General features: G+C 41.4%; 1 protein-coding gene across 2 annotated transcripts in view; it reads left to right on the forward strand.

Moving 5' to 3' along the window:
• LOC138473546 (solute carrier family 2, facilitated glucose transporter member 8-like) overlaps window positions 1-19,206 on the forward strand; it is a 251,640-nt gene that overhangs the window by 137,788 nt on the left and 94,646 nt on the right. For both annotated transcript variants that reach the window (XM_069612146.1, XM_069612145.1), the window contains one exon: window positions 13,650-13,861. In XM_069612146.1, coding sequence (XP_069468247.1) covers window positions 13,650-13,861 — 212 coding nt within the window. The remainder of the gene's footprint in view (window positions 1-13,649; window positions 13,862-19,206) is intronic.

Genomic DNA, 19,206 nt, shown 5'->3' on the forward strand with positions numbered 1-19,206 from the left:
TAACTGCTTAGAAGTCCCCACAACTCCTAGGCACTTTTGAGCACACTTCAAGCCATCACACATCCACATAACTTAATACAATATCAACACACTAATTATTGCCACCATAAAAGTGCTGCCAGCCAATCAGGGAAGCTCTTGCACCCTTATCTTTATTGTTTAAAGTGCAGACTTAGCTCTAGAGCAGTAGTTGCTGTGCAGGTTGTTGGTAGCCAGCTTTTGGCTCTTCAGTACATTTTTCTTTTGTCACTTTATGTTTTAATTTCTGTACATGCTGTCTTTTAAGTCCATAATATTAGGGCCACCCGAATGGTGATTTGCACAGTGTAAAGGACTGCAAAAATGCCCTATCATAGCTTCTCTGCAATAGGTTTACTAGCAATAACATGTTCTCACTACTCTGGCATATACTCTGTAGCACAAGATCACTGATGATGTCAAGGTAACAATACTCGAATAAAAGGTCACCGATTTGGCAACAACACTTTACTGTAGGGTGACTCGCTATGCTGTGCTAACAATACTCTACCACATGTTCACTGATTGCATTGTGTTAGGAATGACTACTGACTATAACGTGTAAACAATGCTCCACAGGGTCACTGCCTATGGCCCTCATTGCGAGGTTGGTGGTAGTCATGGCGCTATTTGCGCCATGACTGCCACCAATAACAGGTCCGGCACCGGTCTAGTTCAATGGAGACTTACCGGTGTAGTCTGACCTTTGCGGGACCGGTAAGTCCCCTTTGAAAAAGCCATTCCCCATTCCCATTGAGCCCCTATAGGGCTCAATGGGAATGGGGAGGGCGCAAATAACGGGCTTGCGTATGTCAAGCCAGTTATTTGCGCCCTGGTCCCTTAACGGGTCCCGTCCATAAGGAGGGACCCGCTAACGGACCTCGTAGTAGGGCGGTAAGGGATTACCGGCAACAGTCTCCTTACCGGTGCCCGGTATCCCTTACCGCCCTACTCGGAATGAGGCCCTATGTCATGTTAGCAATACTTTACGTCAGGGCCACTAAGTCATGTTAACAACTCTCAATAAAAGATCACCAACTATATTATGTAAACAATAATTTACCATAGGGCCACTGACAATAACATGTTAACAATGCTCTCCCATAGTATCACCATACTGCCACATACTAAAGCATTAATCTACCATAGGGTTGTATAGGAGGAGCTAAGTACCCCCACATTAACTGTCCCACCCCTTTTACCTGTGTATTGGAAACCAGAGTATGTGACATACACAGAACAGTTGAACCAACAAAGAGCAGAATATGGACTCTGTCCAGTACCAGTGAAAGTACCAATACCTAAGAGAATCTCAGAGGCAAGGTACCCATTGAGAAAACCATTCCTACATACAAGAAAATATGATGACCATTTGAATGAAATCCCTGAAGAAGTAGAGCCAATAAACGGCAAGGACGAATGGTAAAAATGCCAACCATCGCCAGTATACATCATGCCGAGCTGAGATGACATACATAGAATAGATGCAGAGACCAGACAATGCAGATATTCTATAAGGCATCAAGAAAGTATCAAGGATAAGTGACATCTTAGGATCAAGGTGAAGAAGCTTATGCCACAGAAACAGATGAAGATATCAAGTAATTTTTCACGTGTACAGATGCAAAAGAAACGCAAGCAGACGAAGTAATCTTAAGGCTGGCTTTATAGTGAATAGATTGCAGCAAGCGCCTATATGCTATATGCATCATAGCAGTGCTGGACAGTAGCAAGAAGGCCTCATTTTTCGTGCGTCGCAGTTGAAAAGCAGATTGAATTACAAAGTGAATCTCAGCAGACGAAGTGTCAAACTCCAACTATCTATCTTTGGCCTAGCCCCACGTTGGGTGCCATTTGTGAAACTCCAGCAAATCTATCTTTGGCCTAGCCCCGCGTGGGTGACCATTTGTCAAAATGCAACTATCTTTCGCAGGGGTAGATAGTAGCATTTTGCACAGTTTTCAGGCAGGTCGAGTGAGCAGTTCGAAGAGGAGACCAGACCTCTGAGAGGCCAGGAGAAAGAGGCCCTGTGCGAGGCTGTGCAGGGAGACTCACTGCAAGGGAGCAGAGAGAGGAGAGAGAGGCTCAAGTCGTGCTGGGAGCAGACCTAGCTGTCCGGCTAGAGATGGGACACATTTGAGATGGAAGCCTGGGAAGCTTGCTCATGGAAAGGGGAGTATTGCTGATTGCTGATTAAGGCCTATTGACATGGGGGAATTAGCACACACACTTGCAGGGGTTTGACACACTTAGAGAAGGGGAGATTCATCAGAAGAGATTGTCCTCTGAGAGAGAGAGCTGATGTGCGATGTGTGGTGATGAGAGAGAGAAATGCTGATGCTTGCAAATTGTTACTAGGCCACATTTGTTGTTACTATGCATGCATTGTTATTAGGATTATAGATCCAGCAGGACTGGATAATTGTTATTAGATTGCTTGCATAGAAGCCACTAGATTGCATCCATGCTTTGCTAGTACTGTTTATCGTGCACACTGCTGTGCATGAATAAAAGTGATTTTATTGTTGAATCGATTCATGTGTTTTCTTTGTGTCTTATGTTATTTTATCTTGTGTCTATTCTTAGTGTTTGGGTTTGTGTGTGTGTCCCTAGTATAGCAGTAACACAGTGCAGTGCACAACCACCCTGAGATATCTTTGCAGGGGGGGCTAGAGTGGTCCACCTCCCCCTGGGTTAGATAGTTGCATTTCGACAAATGGTTACCCACGCGGGGCTAGGAGAAATATAGATTTGTTGGAGTTTCGCACAAGAAGCCGAGGTCTTATCAAACTGGATTGAACTGACATTGGATACAAATCGTGTGAAAGAACAAAACTCCAGTTCAGAAGGCATGAACATAACAAGGAAGATGTCCAAAAGGCTTGATTCCATGGTCTCTAGTCACATGTAAGCATGAAGTTGGACGAACAAGATGGTCACACCTACTCACGAAGGCAGACCGTGCTTCTCACTGTCTAAATTTCTCAGAGCTAAGAACAATCTCAAGGCCGAGCTTCAGAGGCCTAATTGACAGTAGATCACTGAGGTGATGATAGATTGATATTCTAATTGGTGGGAATCAATGGTTAAGGTGAGCTCACCAGCACCTGGATGTCCAGCCTGGCTGCTGCTAGACGTAGGTGGAAAGTACTGACAGAGGTTAGAGTGCCAACCAATTGTAGAGGACTGAGTATTTAAGGGTCCTATAGTTGTGTAAACCAATGGGACGTCGTGTATTTAGTGACGTTCATAGTGGTCAGTTTTAGGGGAGGGCTTAGTTGCCCCACCTGATGTTAAGTAGCCAATCACATATTCACACTTTTTTAGACTACTATGGATCGTATACTTAGATGTTCACTCAGAGCCAATCACCCATACTTGTAGGTTTTTGTAGTTTGCCACGTAAGATGACGTTAGTACACACATAGGTAAACGTCATTTGATGATGAGTTTTCCTTATAAGATCTCAGTTTTTTCTAAGAATGTTTGACTAAGAGGATCGAGCGATTGCGTTGATGTTCGTTATGCTCCCTGTTTTAGATAATTGACATTAAAGCAGTCTTCCTTTTGCCAACTACCTGAGTTGTCTCTATTATTGATGTATGAATAAAGTCTGCATCCCCATCTATCTGCAGGGTAATTGCTACTCATCAAACGGGCTGTGCTATCCAGTTCAGGGTCACCAGCTTTATTGTGTTAACAACATTCTTCTTAATGGGCAATGCCTTTGATGTGTTAACAATACTCTACCATAGTGTCACTGACTATTGCTTGTTATCAATACCCTACCAAAGAGTCATCTTTTATAAGCTGTTTGTATTACTTTAACACGAGATCACTGGGTAAAACACGTTAACACTTTCACCCCATATAATCACTGACTATAAAGTGTTAACACTACTGCATATGGTGTATGTCAATGACTACAACATGATGTCATTGATTTACCATAAGGACACTGGGGGTCATTACGAGTGAGGTGGTAAGGCGTTAACGGCACGCAAAGGTGCCGGAGCCGTCAACCCCTTATCGCCTCATCATGAGTCTGCTTGCGGGAACCCGCTAAGGACGCCTGGTTTTACCAGGTGCCCTTAGCGGGCCCCGCAAGCAGACCAGGGGCTAACAACGGGCCCATTAACAACGGGCCCGTTGTTTGCACCCTCCCCATTGAGCCCTATTGGGGCTTGAATGGGAATGGGGATGGGTTTGTTGAATGAGGAAATACTGGGCCCTCCTACTTCGTAATGACCCCCATTGTTCAATTATTTTGTTGGAGAGACATGCACATGAAAGCTCCCCCACCAAACAGACCTCAATCATTTATTTAATGTTTTTATGGGAGAGCTAAGGCTCACATTTTAAATTCCAAAGAGGGAGCTAAGGGACACCCTCATTACAACTTTGCCAGTGTGGAATTAACAGGCCCTCATTAACATTTGCTGGCACGCTACTGCACTGGCAAAGTACAAGTTTGCCAGTTGGGTGGAGGAATTACCTTCAGCTAAGATTTCAGCCACCCTAAAGGCAAAAAATAGCCAGTTTTACCAGCACCAGTATTAACGGTGCCGTGATGCAGGCATATTGCCCATGGAGTCCTCTAGGACTCCATGGAATGGAGATTTACCGCCCTTACCAGCACTCAAAATCCGGTGGTAATTCTGCCAGACTGAGTGTCGGTAACCGTAATACAGTTTGCCAATATCCTGGTGGGATTTACTGCCAGGATACCAGCAAGCTTGTAATGAGGACCAACGAAGCCAATGTTGTGTACTTTATATATGGCCGAACATGCAGCAAAACTGTAGTGAATTTGAAGTCAGGGACTTCCAGGAGTCAAGGTGAGTTTCCTGAAAAAGTATTTTTTTTCATAAAAGAAAGAAGCCCTCCTGCTGCATATACATATAAGCATCTGGAGAGTCAGGCATATATATATATATACAGCACAGTGGAACCTTGTGAAGATTCAGTATTTCCGGGGAGACTATAAACGTATTTGTTGATATTTGTCACATAAATGGCAACAACAGCCAGATGCCCTTTTAAACCTGGCATGAGAGCACAACGTGTTTATATATGCAATTGGTGTCAGAACCATAACATGTTTGTTTACCAGAATTTGTATGACCATTTATGGTAATGGCATCATAACATGTTTACTAACATCAGTTACAAGTCCTAAATTACACCTTATTAACAGTTGTTACTGACTATACCTTAATATCATGAAAACCACTATTAATTACAATACAAATTTGAGAGTGAGATATAACAGTATTTCATGAGTGAGGCTGTTGCTATGTAGTGCATGCTTAACAAAGCCGCTTCTGGGTACTCACAATTTTGCCACGCGCAGGGAGGTAAAGTAATCTGACCATAATAATATTGTTTGGTGTAATGGAGCTGGGGTGTGAACCCAAGTTTTCTCGTTCTGCACTTTGAAAATCGGCTGCAGATTTCTTCTCCTTCGCTCTCATCTTTAGATTTAAACCAATGTGTCATACTTTTTGCGTAGTTGTCTTTCAGGGTGTTTTCAAATAATCAGTCACCACGGATCCCCCTCCATGCTCACTCCTCTCCCCAGAACTCCAATATGCTATTTTCCTACTCATCAGTGACCTTATCCAGTTCATATAAATGTGAATTTGCTGTCATCAGGCACGCCACGAAATATAAAATGAGCTCAGAAAATAAAACACAGTGATTTTTTTCAAAGAGACTTAAGGCCTGATTTACAAACATGTTTTAACATGGGAAAGTCCCTTTGAAATCATTTTTGTAAATCAGGCCCTTAGGGTCTCGTGTGTTACAAGTTTGGCAAAAGTGGTAAAATATCTAGTAATCAATAATGCCATATGTTTTACCACACTGCCAAATTTGGAGTTTAGCAAATGAAAGTGGCAAAAACCGATGGCTCTCATGTTGAGGAAATATTCTCCACACGAAAGCATTACTGAATACGATATTACCAATTACACCACATGCGATAACATGCAATTTTACCATGGCGTCAAATGGGACTCCAAATGGGAAATAACTGAAGGGTCCACTTGACTCTAAATTATATGGACCCTTCCTGTTACAAAATGTTTATCATACTCACTTGACCTCTCAGGCTGTTCGGTCGTCATTCCAATTTGGAATATTTTATATTTTTTTATTAATTTATTTGTGCACATGGTTTATAAAAACAAACCTTACACATATCCTATAAACTCCATATTTACAACACATAATTTTCACAATCATACAATTTTACATTTATATATCTTCTTAAAACGTACATATATAAACCTAACAGAACCAATATCTTAGACTTTTTTAATTCAGAATACATCCCTGTAACAACAAAATAATCCATATGGTGCCACTTAGTCAAATAATTTCATAAAGTGCAAAAATTGATAACGTGCATTAGATACAGAAAATTATTTACCATCATATTATCATTTCGACAAGGTTTCCCGTGGCTAATGTCTAAAACAAGTGGGACACCTCTAACCCTTCACATTCCACAACTATATCTTTAATTGCTTCCACCTCAGTACTGCAAAAAATGACATCAGAGAATCATAACCTTCTTTTTTCCACCTATGGCAAATTTCCTGTGTCTGTATAAGATTCAATCTAAATCTTAATATTATATATCCTAAATTTCAAAATGAGAAGCGCTCTAGGTAGGGAGCCCATGCCCCTAACTTTTTGTGGATGCTCTTGAGGTCTGTCAAGAGTTTATATTCTCCTATAGCATCACAAGTAGAGCGCCAATCGAGGCACCAAAGTACAGTTTTAAACCTATAAGGATTCTGAAAGACAAGTTGGGGGTCCAATCCTTACAACTGAAGTTTAGCAGCACAATTAATCATATGGATTTTAGAAAAACTGCTTGTATCCCTTTCAAAAGACTCAAACAGGGAGCCTCTTGGAGCATTCAACAATGCGTAACAGAGTAATATTATTCTCCACCAGACAGAAGTTTAAAGAGACTAAGCCTAGCTCAAATCATAATGCAGCCATCAGTGTTGACTTTGGGAGAGACAAAACATATTTCTAGAATATGCCTTCCAAGTAAGTAAAGTCAACATCAATCAAGAAATTGTGGATTTCAAGACCATAAATAATCGCAGGGTCTACCTTCACATAATAACATTTCAAAATGGGTAAAATCTAAAAGTTTCCATACCTTATGTTTTTAAAGAAATCAAAGGTTTTGCTTTCTCATACAGATTTGCCAATAGCTACTTTTGACATGGGGTGGAAAAGATCCAAAAACCTACATTTTTAAAATCTCCAGCTAGATCTAGTTTCCTGTCCTCTAGGACACGTACACACCTTTCGTCATCCAGCTGTAAGGGACAGGACTTTAGTCTTGTTGATATTAATCCGTTAGTTGTTCTTAACGGCAAAGTCCCAAAACAAGTTCCACAATCTCTGTTGCCAACTCGGGTATGATCCGTTAAAATAATATTGTCAGCATATGTCAGAGAAATTCAGTAAGATTCGCTGAATATACATTAAAAAGAAATGGGGCCGGGAACTCTGGTAACTAATATTGTTTTTTGTTAAGCTCTCTTCCAGGTTAAGATGGTCCCTCAATGCAGAATCTTTGTATAGGTGTTTAATAATATTCAGGAGCTCCCTTGGTACTCCCCAAAACTCCATCTTAGTCAACAATATTTCTCAATTTACACTATTGAATGCTAGGGATAAGTCTATTGTTGCAACACTGTTGTTTCTGGAACTGCCTTTTCCCACGTCAATCTCTGAATTATATTCATGACCCGTCCTGCAAGAGAAGTACCTACACCGGCCCTAAAACCCACCTAGTTCGCCTTCCATATATCATCGAATGTGCTCATTTTTGTAATTGTTTCAAGAGCACTGTTGAAGAAATCTTACAATCAACATTCAATAAGCCGATTAGTCTGTAATTCGCTGGTCCACTGCAATCACCTTTCTTTAAAATAGGAACCACATGGGCTAATTTCCACGTGGCAGGAATCTGTTTAAATTCTATAATTGAGTTGAATAACTTTCTTAGTATAAGTGGCCACATATGGGGATTATTTTTTAGAACCATATTGTACAGTCCATTGGACCCCAGGGCTCTCGAGTTACTACTCCTCTTAATTACCTCTTTAATACAACTCAGATCAAACCATATAGCCCAGGCCTCTACACCAATGTCTGGGCCGCCCTTCGCCAGCTGGTGTGCCCCATAAAGGTGCAAAAAATGTCTAACCCAATCAGCTTCAGGTATGGGATTTATTTTTGCCAACACTTGGAAGTTTTGCCTATTTTTCACCAGCTTCAAATTATTTATGTTTGTCTGTTAAAGAATAGCCATTAACAGGACGTCCCCTTCTTTTTGGTACATTATAACACAGAGGGCTTTTATCATATTTTTATATTTTTGTTTTTCACTTCTTAACAATTCAACTTTATGACCCCCTTCTGGGAAACTTTTCTTAATCCATTTAGTGCCAATTCGCAGAAGCCTCTTGGCTTCTTGTAAATCTTTATTGAAATGCTACGGATGCATAATCTTAGGACTTTTTTTGGCCTTAACATAAACCTAGTAATTTTGTGAGAGGGCCATACAAGCCTATTTTGCCTCTTGCAGCATCATATGATATATGATATGATATATATATGATAGGTTATTTATAACGCGCTTAATACCCAGAGGTTTCTAAGCGTGAACCTGGGGATTGAACCTGTGTTTCACCGTGTCGTCTTACTTCCAAGGCGAGCACGTTGCCCCGGAGCTGTCCTCCCGAGACGAGCATCAACTGTACAGGCAAGTTGGGAAACATTTCCATGTTCTAAATTAAGGAAATGTACACTCGGTATGGTCACTAGGGGTACCATTTGTGATCTCAAAGGGCTTAGCCTTTGTCAATAAATTCTCAAAGACACCAACAAAATCAATATGAGATGATGCCAATTCCCACTGCCAACTACATTGAGACTTTTTAAATTCCTTTTATCATGAGAGAGTATAAGCAAGTTCCAACTTTTAAATATAAATGTGCCCACTTTCTACCATATATGGCCTGTTTCGTATAATATCCTGATCTTTTTTCTTTTGAGCAGGAGGGCGAAGGATCATCATTAGCAGTCTTCATTAAAATCGCCTGCTAAAATAATATTATCCATAGTCCCCATTTCCAACCAGGCTAACAGAATGTGCGCTAGAGTAGCAAACATTTAATGTATAGAGACATCCTGATAGTTCCGATAAATATTAATAACTGCTAATTTGCACCATATGCTTTCCAAGAGTAGCAAGAATACCATAGGTTCCCTCATTCAACAATTGGGCGTCTCAAACACACTTTGAATGGATCGCAGTTAGCAATCCACCTTTGGCTTTACCCTTCAACCCTTTAATTGCTTTTGTTAGAACACAATGAATATGTCTAAAATCACTTATTCAACCGGGAAGATTTCCTGTAATTTAAACATTTCATATTTATACAATTCTGCACACAGTGATTCATTTTCAAATAAAAATGTAAATCCTCTTTACCGCCTCTTTCGCCCCTAATACAGTCATGGACCCTGATAACCAAGACCAATCCTCTGCTCAAGTTGCCTCCCTTATTGAGCTCTCATTTACCATTACCTTTCGAGAGGAAGTGTCCCTCCCCTATTGAACAAGTTATGGTCATAGGAAGAGGAGAAGTATTAGATATCCAGGAATTATCCTGCAATTTATTTCTATAGACATAGCGGTCAAACCCCTGCTGTCTTACTTCATCCACTGAGGATAAAATAACATCTCTCACTATACAGGATGGAATACCATTTGCCACTACGTCTGTTCTATAATTGTCATTAAGATCCACAAAAGCAATATATTTCCCAAGTCCTAAGATTTGGTATGTCATGAAAAATTGAAAGAAGGGTACTTCTGTTCAGAACAATCCTGTCTTCTTGGGGAAAAATGACCTCCATATTTATACATTACTCATCAGCACCACCAAACACTTTTCTATTAACCATTCCTTTCACATTCCCATGTGAGGAGGTGGACATTGGACATACCAGTGATTGATGATTTTGTGATGAAGGTGACTGTTCTGATCAACATGCCAAGGGTGGTTCTTCTCCATAAATTGTAGACTGACGCTTTTGAATTGGGGCTGCTGATTCAGAACTGGGGTCCAAAGAGGCGATTAATGATAGCCTCAGACTTTTTGACACCTTGTCATTTTCAGCCTGACACGCTCTTGGTACACCCTTTATTATCACAGCGCAAGAATCATTAGCCACTGGCTCCAACACCAACTCCACTTCCATAGGCACCAGAGGACAAATATTTTCCTCACTGTCACCTTGATTCTTAGCCCTCATTTTGGATTTATTTTTAAAGATTGGGGCAATCCGCATGTGGTTATTCGCTTCAGATGTCGTATTAGCTAAAGTTTCAACACTTACACCATCTTCATGTAAATTGAGCGGATACTTTTCAGCGAGGAATTGCTGTTCATTTTTCGACTCTTCCGTTTTCTTCCCTTTTCTCATCGCATCTTTTCTCCCCATCTCTTTTCTCTTTGCTTTTTTCTGATAGAAAGATGCTTCATCGGGGTCTGTAGAGGGGGATGCTGCACTTAGAATAATTACTTCTTCTTCCATAACTACCTCGATGGCACCCAGCGTCTGTACCTCGTCAATAAAACCCTGTGAAGGAAGGGGTATCCAGGGTGTCTCCATCAATTGTCCTAAATGGCTATATCTCTATTTCAGCAATAACCCCCTGACTCATTCGGGAGACCAGCATTTGAAACTGCAGATTCGGAAGTTGCGCTCCAGCTTTTTATTCCACTATTGGACGCACTGACAATGCAGAAACCCTTTTATGGATAAAAGTTCATTTTAAGAGTTGGTTTTGACTTCTTCCTTAAAAAATCAAAAACGTTAACTAAAGAGTTAAGAAGAACATTTTGAGATGCCAGCGCAGGTAGGAAATCTTTTTTCATATGCTGAATTGATAGTTCCGCAGAGCTTGAGATGAAAGGAGACCCCTCTGACTCATTTGCTGGCTCTGGCTCTATCTCAGGCCCCAGTGACTGAAACAGGGCTGGAGTAGCAGGCAAAGGGATGGACTCATTTAATTGCACTTCCCTCATAATTAGTTCCGATTCAGTGATGGCTTATTTCAAAATCGGTGCTTGTTCTTCTACTGCTTGATGTTCCAAATGTACTAAATGGTTTGTTATGCACTGTTTGATCTCATAACAGGATCTTCAGAACCCTCAATGTCCTCAACAGAACGTCGATGAACTGGGGAAACTGGAAGGTTGAACGGCACAAATAGTTCCTCAATTTCAGAGGGAGGGAGTACTTCTCCCAAGTCTGTGGTCTCAACCTCCCCTCTGCTCCTCAAGTTATAAATAATTATGACTTGCGATGTACACAAATCTATAATCGGAGCAGTCACCAATACATTATTTTACAAGTGGCAGAAGCTGGTTGTAACAGGTTTGGCTCTGAGAAAGGCCTTCTCTTACCTTTTTATATCTCTCAACTGCATCACAACTGCGCTTTGATGGCACTTCACTGATTCGAAAACCCAAGAGCCTTTGTTTGTAGTTAGCTCTGCCTCCAATATCTGCCAATTGAAGTAAACACCAAGACTGCCAACATTTGGTCTACTCGCTGCTGCTTTACGTCCAACTGCGCTTTGCTGGTGCTTCACTGATACAAACATCCAAGTGCCTTTTTTTGTAGTTAGCTCTGCCTCCAATATCTGCCAATCCAAGTAAACACCACAACCACCACAGTTCGGTCTACTCGCTGTTCCCCTGCATCGCAACTGCGTTCTGCTGGTGCTTCGCTGATGCAAAAATGCAAGAGTCTTTTGTTGTAGTTATCTCTGCCTCCAAACAGCTACCAATTCCAGTAAACACCAAGACCGCCACCATTCCGTCTACTGCCTGCCGCCCTGCGTCGCAACTGTGCTTTGCTGGTGCTTCGCTGATGAGAAAATCCAAGAGCCTTTTCTTGTAGTTAGCTCTGCCTCCAATATCTGCCAATCCAAGTAAATACCAAGCCAACCATAGTTCTGTTTAATACCTGCTCCTCCTCATCTCAACTGTGGTTTGTTTGTTTTCCACAATAGAGTATTTGTAGTAACATGTACAAACTCAATTTCTGGTGGTCTCTAGTCCTCACCATTCTCCCAAAGGCAGCTAAACTAGCTGAATTTGAATGCCAGGTGAGCTTTGATTCTATTGTAATATCTGTGGGTTTTTACTTCAACTTTAATTTAACTTTGAATGACACATGTCCGTTTTTCCGTAATCTCATCCTTTTCAGCATTATTTATTGAAAAGATAAATCATGTTTTCCATCACCTGGCTTTGGGGTGGTTGTCTAGACACTGGTAATATCTTGGTAGGAATATAAACAATCTGTTTTGGTAGGATTACTGGATTATCCTTTCATGAGCCTTCAATCTGTCTAAAATACAGCAGCTAAATTATTGGAGTGTATGAGTTTATAATCTAGAGGCATTACCACCAAAGCAATTCCTTTACCGCCACTTGCAATCGGGTTAAATCTGTTAGGAATTACCATGGTTGGTAATTTGGCAATACCCGAATTTGTTAGTGGTAAAGTGGAGGAGTTTATGCTGGAGGTAACTCATCCACTTTATTTCCAAGCACCGAATTTGGTGTGCTTTAAAAGTGCCAGAAAATCTATTTTGCCAAAAAAGGTGCCAATGGCAGGTTTGCCACCACTTTTTTATTGCACGGTCAAACTCGTAATGAGGCCTAAATTGGCCTCATTACGAGTTTGGCCCTTGTGATAAAACATCTGTATTTTGGAATATTTCATGTTTTACCAATCCACCAAATTCTGACTTTCATAAATGAGATTCTTAAAATCCACCTTCTTTGTGTGGAGGATATTTCCACTGCACAAAAGCGTATCCAATGGAAATCAATGTTTACTGCTTGCTATACTAGCAAATGAGGTCCTTAAATTTCAACATGGGCCCAATGATGTGGAATTAATTTTCTGAAAATGTGGGTGCATCTCATTCTCTTCTTGAACTAAGGGAAGGAGTGAAAATATTATTGTTGAAAAAGTCCTTTAGTTTTATTTACCAGTGGCAGTCCATTTCTGTTTGTAGTGGATACAGCTACTATCATTTATTTTGGTTTGGTAGAATTTTTGTATTTGTTGTTTTTGATAGGAGCTTTATCTGTTGCTTTAACTTAAGAAGTTTTCTAAATGGTGCAGCTCTCTACAAAGTGTGATGTCGCTATATTTACGCAATCTGAATACAAAAATAAACAAACAAATAAATAAATAAAGCTATATTGAAAGAGGTCTCCTGGAAATCAATGGTATGTCTTTCAGAAATAAACACAGGCTTCCATTTTTGCGGGAAAATCCCTGTTTGTCTGAGGGAAATAGAGACCATGTATACACTATGCTAAAAATATGTGCAACTCATTGTCTGGCTCCTGGTGATGGCATTTCTGGTGATAATTCACATTTGTATAAATCAGGCAGATGCAATTCTTTTTTTCATCCATTGTTCTTCTTGGGACAGCTGTTATGATTAAGCTAATCCACTTGGTACTTTTTGACTCCTGTGTTTCCGGCATTTCTTGCAGGGCTGATGTTTCCGTGGCGCTGGCTCGTTCTTGCTTGCTGCGTGCCACCATTCATGATGCTCCTGGCCATGATAATGATGCCTGAAACGCCCCGATTTCTGCTGAAACAGAAGCGGCGCGCCGAAGCTTTGAATGCGTTGGCTTTCCTGAGGGGACCAGATGTGGACCATGAATGGGAGGCTAACCAGATCGAAGAGAGTATTGGGTTCTGGGTAAGATCATTTGCCAACATGTCCACCGCTACCTAACGCCCATGCATTTAAGTTGAGTAAATGCTTTAAAATCTACATAGGTAATTTGATTATTCATCTAGTTTATATTGCATTTTTGCTTTCCACATCTTATTTATCAAAAAGAGCATCTCTTTGTTGACTTTTCAAATGTTTAAACCTCACATGGCAGCCCTACTTTATTCCCAGCTTTGAATTGCTAATTAAATAATCATAAAGTTGTAATGAAATGTTAGTGGATACCAAAGATTACAGAATTCCATTACAGGTTGCGAATTAGCATACACTTGAAAGTAGTAATTCTTAAAAATAATCTTAACATGCATGCAAATATCAGCATACATTTATGCAATAGAAGTTCAACGATTAGTCAAGTTAATGTTACAGGGAACATAAAGTACGTAGAATACATGATATAGCACTGCACAGGAATGTGATTGTCACATTAATCACAATGAAAAAGTGTCGAATGCATATATTATGTAAAACATAAAGTTGAGAATGGTTAGAATTAGATCATCAAGTGACGTGCGAGCTACAATGTAACACTAATTCTTTTAACCAATAACTAATATACTAGAATAATTGTAAAAAACGTACTGTTGAATATTTCAACCTGAAAGCTATTCGTTCTGGGACTAATTTTCCCATATGCCAGCAAGAACCATTGGTGCACTGAAGACAGTCATTAACCCACTCAATTTTAACCGCTGTAGAACATATGGGGCTATATGTATTTTGACAACTCTCATGAACCTTCACCTTGTCCTAATCAAAGATATGCTTCATTTATTTACAACCTCTGTTTCAAAACGCCTTCATGTTTGACAGCTCTCTTGTAACAACCAGGGGTGTGTTCATGTCATATTCAAGCCCCATTCACAACTACTCAGAATAGAGAATGCATAAGAAAGTATTTTCAAGAAGTCAAATGAAAAAACTCGAATTTTGTAATAAGCATCTAGAGGTTGGCTGATGAGGGGTCACTGCTGGTGTACAATTCTGGAAGATGTTGCCAGTAATGATTCTAGGGTCTCTGAATCCCTTATTAGCAAGGGTAAACCGTTTGCTTAGTTTACCCTATTGAAGGAGAGAGGTAATCCCATTACCTTTTAGGTACATGAGAGTGGTAAAGTATGTCAATGATTTTTGTCTAATTGAGTGGGCCATGTGAGTGTACTGAAGTAATGCAATGCACCAAAGTCATCTGTTACTAACCTCACAAAATTGATGTTTTGATCAAACCCAAAGTAATTGTATGGTTCGAAGACATCAAAATTATTGTTATACCCAGTTTCTTTTTTACATGTTGAGTATATGATTAATACATTTGTGTTTGTTCCTGTTTCAAACAAGTACCTGAACAGCAGATCCTTTAATACTGTATCTCTGGGTTTCACCACCAGAATACTTACCATTGTCAAAGGGAGGGGTAGCCTATGTCTCACCTGCTTGAACTCTGATTGAGTGGGCCATCCATAGTACTGGGAGTTTTCAGTGGGGACTATAAGGCAAATTACAACTAACGTGAAGCCGTCATGGGCCCCTCCCCTAATAGTCTCACTAACATGATTACTAAAGCTGCCAAAAATATTTTGGGTCCAATGTTAACAGACTTGTTTGCCAATATTACAAAGGAATGAACTGTACCATGTTCATGTCAGGAAGCTATTTTATACCTATTCATGAGAAAGACAAGTGGGAAGACCCCCAGAATGATCATCTTATTGCTCTGCTCATCATATCAAGAAACAATTTTGCCTCTGTTTTTAAAGGCTTTAAATAAATGGGTTGACAAGCAGACAATATTGCCATTTTATAAAATAGGCTTCAGTAAGGGGAAGGACCCATAAGGGTCTGTCTTATCTTGCTGGTTAATCAGGCTTAAATACAAGGAACTCCACCTCTCTTTGTAGCCTATTTATTCTGCATGCCAGGTTTTGACAAAGTAGTGAGGAACATTCTGGGGAAAATAAATCTGCAGCATGGGGGCGTTGTCTGGGGAATTGCCTAGGGGCTCCTAAATGTACCTATTCATGTACATAATGATAGAACAGTAAGAGTAAGATTGGACTCAGAACCTATTGTGGTGTACTATGAACTGAAGCAGGGGTGTGACCTGTATCCTCTGCTTGTCAATGTATGCATAGCATATGTGAACATATGTTTACATGCTGCCAGGAACTTGCAACCAAACTAGGGTGATCAACACATCCACATCTTGGGCTACGAGGATGATATAGCTCTGCTGAACACTCTGTGGGGTAATAATGTCTTCTGTTATTTCAACACTCTGAGACCTATGGGTGTGTAATGCTATATACGAAATACATTATTGTTATTATTTTTATAAAGATGGGGTTACAAAGAAGCATAAAGGCCACCACTCACTATTCTAAATCTCTCAATTTGTATATAAATATTGTGAAGGCTAAAATGATGTCTTTCTCATCCACCATGGAGAAAGCTTCCTTTGTGTGGCACAAGGATGAAGCTTTTCTAGAGGTAGTGGATAGTTTCTGCTACCTTGGTTTGTATATTGACCACAGATTGAGGGAGTCCACTGTTATTTGATACTAATGGGGCTCTTAAAGGTTTTGACCATGGTTTTGGTGTTTATTCCTTCAATTCCCTTTATCAAGGCTTATCTTCAAAAATGTGCGTATGGTTTACAATGTTTTTATTGCTTCTTTTATAAACGGCTAAATGGTATTGAGGGGGAATGCTGGTGTAGTGGCCAAAGATTTGCCAAGAGTCTTCTGATTCAGCTAGTAAGGGCTGAATTGAGTCTTACATCATTGGCTACCTTATTAAAGATGTTGAAACTCGCATTATTTGTAAACATTAAGTTGCCCCCTCGGGGATACCTGCTTTCAATTCTTTTAGATGGTTTCAATAAAGATATTGAGAACGCATTGTTGACTTTTAAAATAAATTGGAAATTAAGCGTTTTTGAAGAAGTTGGTTTAAAGATAGATTAGTCATTACCAGCAAGTCTTATTATGAGTGATTTTAGAAAGAAAGACATTAGGCAAGACTGGAGTAATAACAGTGTAATACCATTCAACACACTCTCTTGTGAATTCATTAAAATTAAAATGGTTCATCCTTACTAATTCACACAAAATATAACACACTATTGCCAGATAAGAATGAAAGAAAGGAATTTGTGCTTTTTCATTTCGAATGTACTGCCACAAGAGAGATATCAGTTGCTTGGAAATGTGTCAATTGTGATATAGGAACCTGCAGATTATGCCAAGATAATGCTTCCTTGATTGTTTATTGCAGTGGTATTCAAAGTTTTATATGTTGAGCCTCTCCTTGAGTAAAAATATTGCTGCCGAACCCCCCATGAGTACAACTATTGTTGATGAGCCCCCCAATTACCATATCCGCTATATTTACTATTATAAGCAGTCATTGTAATCCCTTTTTGAAGAGCCTCACACCCCCCCATAGGCTACCTTCGGGCCACCCTCGGGCAGCCAGCCCCACAGTTTGAAGACCACTGGTTTATTGTGACAGTATTGCCAATCTTTGCTGGCAGTATATGCATAGGGCTGCTCGTGAGCCTTTCTTCTTAAAAATCAAGTGGCCGATTCATGGAACAAATGTGCGCCGAAAATCTTGAGGCAAGCTTGTGCAAGCGTGAAAAAGCAAACGCATGCACACACGTGCGATTCATGGAACGGCATGCGCGTGTTTACTGCAGGATGTGCGCCAAATCCTTGCATGGCGCACACAGGCGCACACGTCATTCCAACATCCCGAACGCCGTGCGCAACGCCCACTCACCAAAAAGGGGGCGGGACACGGGGCGTAACATGCGGAATGGGTAACAACGTGTGAAAAAGAAGGCGTAACTGGGGAAGTACTGCAGGAAAATACACGGAACGCCCACACATACGCGAACAATACGTATTCATGGAATCGAATACGGCAAACATGCGCACGCTAATAGATGTGCACAGGCGTCAACACGTCCGCCACAGGAAGGCAGACGGAAGCGTCCCCGCTCACAGTATAAAAGTGCACGCAACAACAAACATGTATACACAGCTATGATGAATGTCCCATTTGTCGCAGCGCTGATCATGGGACACCGCAGGAGGAGGATAATAGCCAGGCCCTGCATTTTTTTGCCCCGGACCAGCCTTTTTGGGATGCCTGACGACCAGGTCTATGGCAGGTATAGGTTACCACCTCGTATCATCCTAGACCTTGTCAGGGAGTGGGAAGATGAACTTAAATCCCCCACCCTGTGCTCCCAAGCATTGAGCCCCTTGGAGAAGGTGTTCAATATCCTGCACTTTTTGGCCACTGGGTCATTTCAGCGGACAACTGCCATAGTGGGGGGGGGGTCTCACAGGCCACGCAGTCACGCTGCCTACACCAGGTGTTGGCAATCATGACTGCGCGCCCCTCAGTCCGCAGGCACATATACATGCCCAGAACACCCGCAGAAAGGCAGGCCGTGGTCCAGGGCTTCTACAGGGTGGCACACTTCCCCAAAGTGCTTGGTGCCATAGATTGCACCCATGTGGCCCTACGTCCACCTATGGCCGCTGAGCACATCTATCGAAACCGCAAGGACTGGCATTCCATCAACATGCAGGTTGTATGCGATGCAAAGGGAATCATCACCTCTGTCTATGCAAACTACCCTGGCTCAACCCATGACAGTTTCATACACAGAATGTCCGCCCTGAGCCGGGCCCTGGAAGCTGGGAAGCATGGCGACACATGGCTCCTAGGTAGGGTATAATTGCTTGTGCACATGCATGCATGTCACACAGAGATGAATACACAAACCCAACTAATCACAACCATCCTCACCTCCCCAAGGGACAGTGCCTACCCTCTGAGCAAGCACATGATGACGCCAATCTGGAACCCCACCACACCACCCCAGGTAAGATACAACGTTGCCCATATTGCAACCAGGGCCATAGTGTAGCGCACATTCGGAGTGCTCAAGTCACGCTTCCGCTCCCTTGACCGCTCTGGCGGACAGTTACTATATGCACCCCCAGTAGGTTGCAAGATCATTGTGGCAGCATGTGTCCTGCACAATGTTGCAACACGGCACGGCGTACCGATGGACATGGTGGTGCCCCCACATCCCCAACCACACGCACCTGCGCTGCCCATGGGAGGGGAAAGGGCAAGTGGCGAGGCATTCCGGGCCCAGCTTGTGGCCACATTTTTCACCTAAACTCCCACCCCTGCGGAGTGCACACGCCTGGCACATACCAGGTGACAACCGATGATGACAAAGAGACAGTCAACTGTCACAACCTTACCACCCTGAGGATGTTGCCATG

The sequence above is a fragment of the Ambystoma mexicanum genome, chromosome 8 (assembly GCF_040938575.1).
Source record: "Ambystoma mexicanum isolate Mex_15411 chromosome 8, UKY_AmexF1_1, whole genome shotgun sequence".
In the NCBI taxonomy this organism is placed as follows: Eukaryota; Metazoa; Chordata; class Amphibia; order Caudata; family Ambystomatidae; genus Ambystoma; species Ambystoma mexicanum.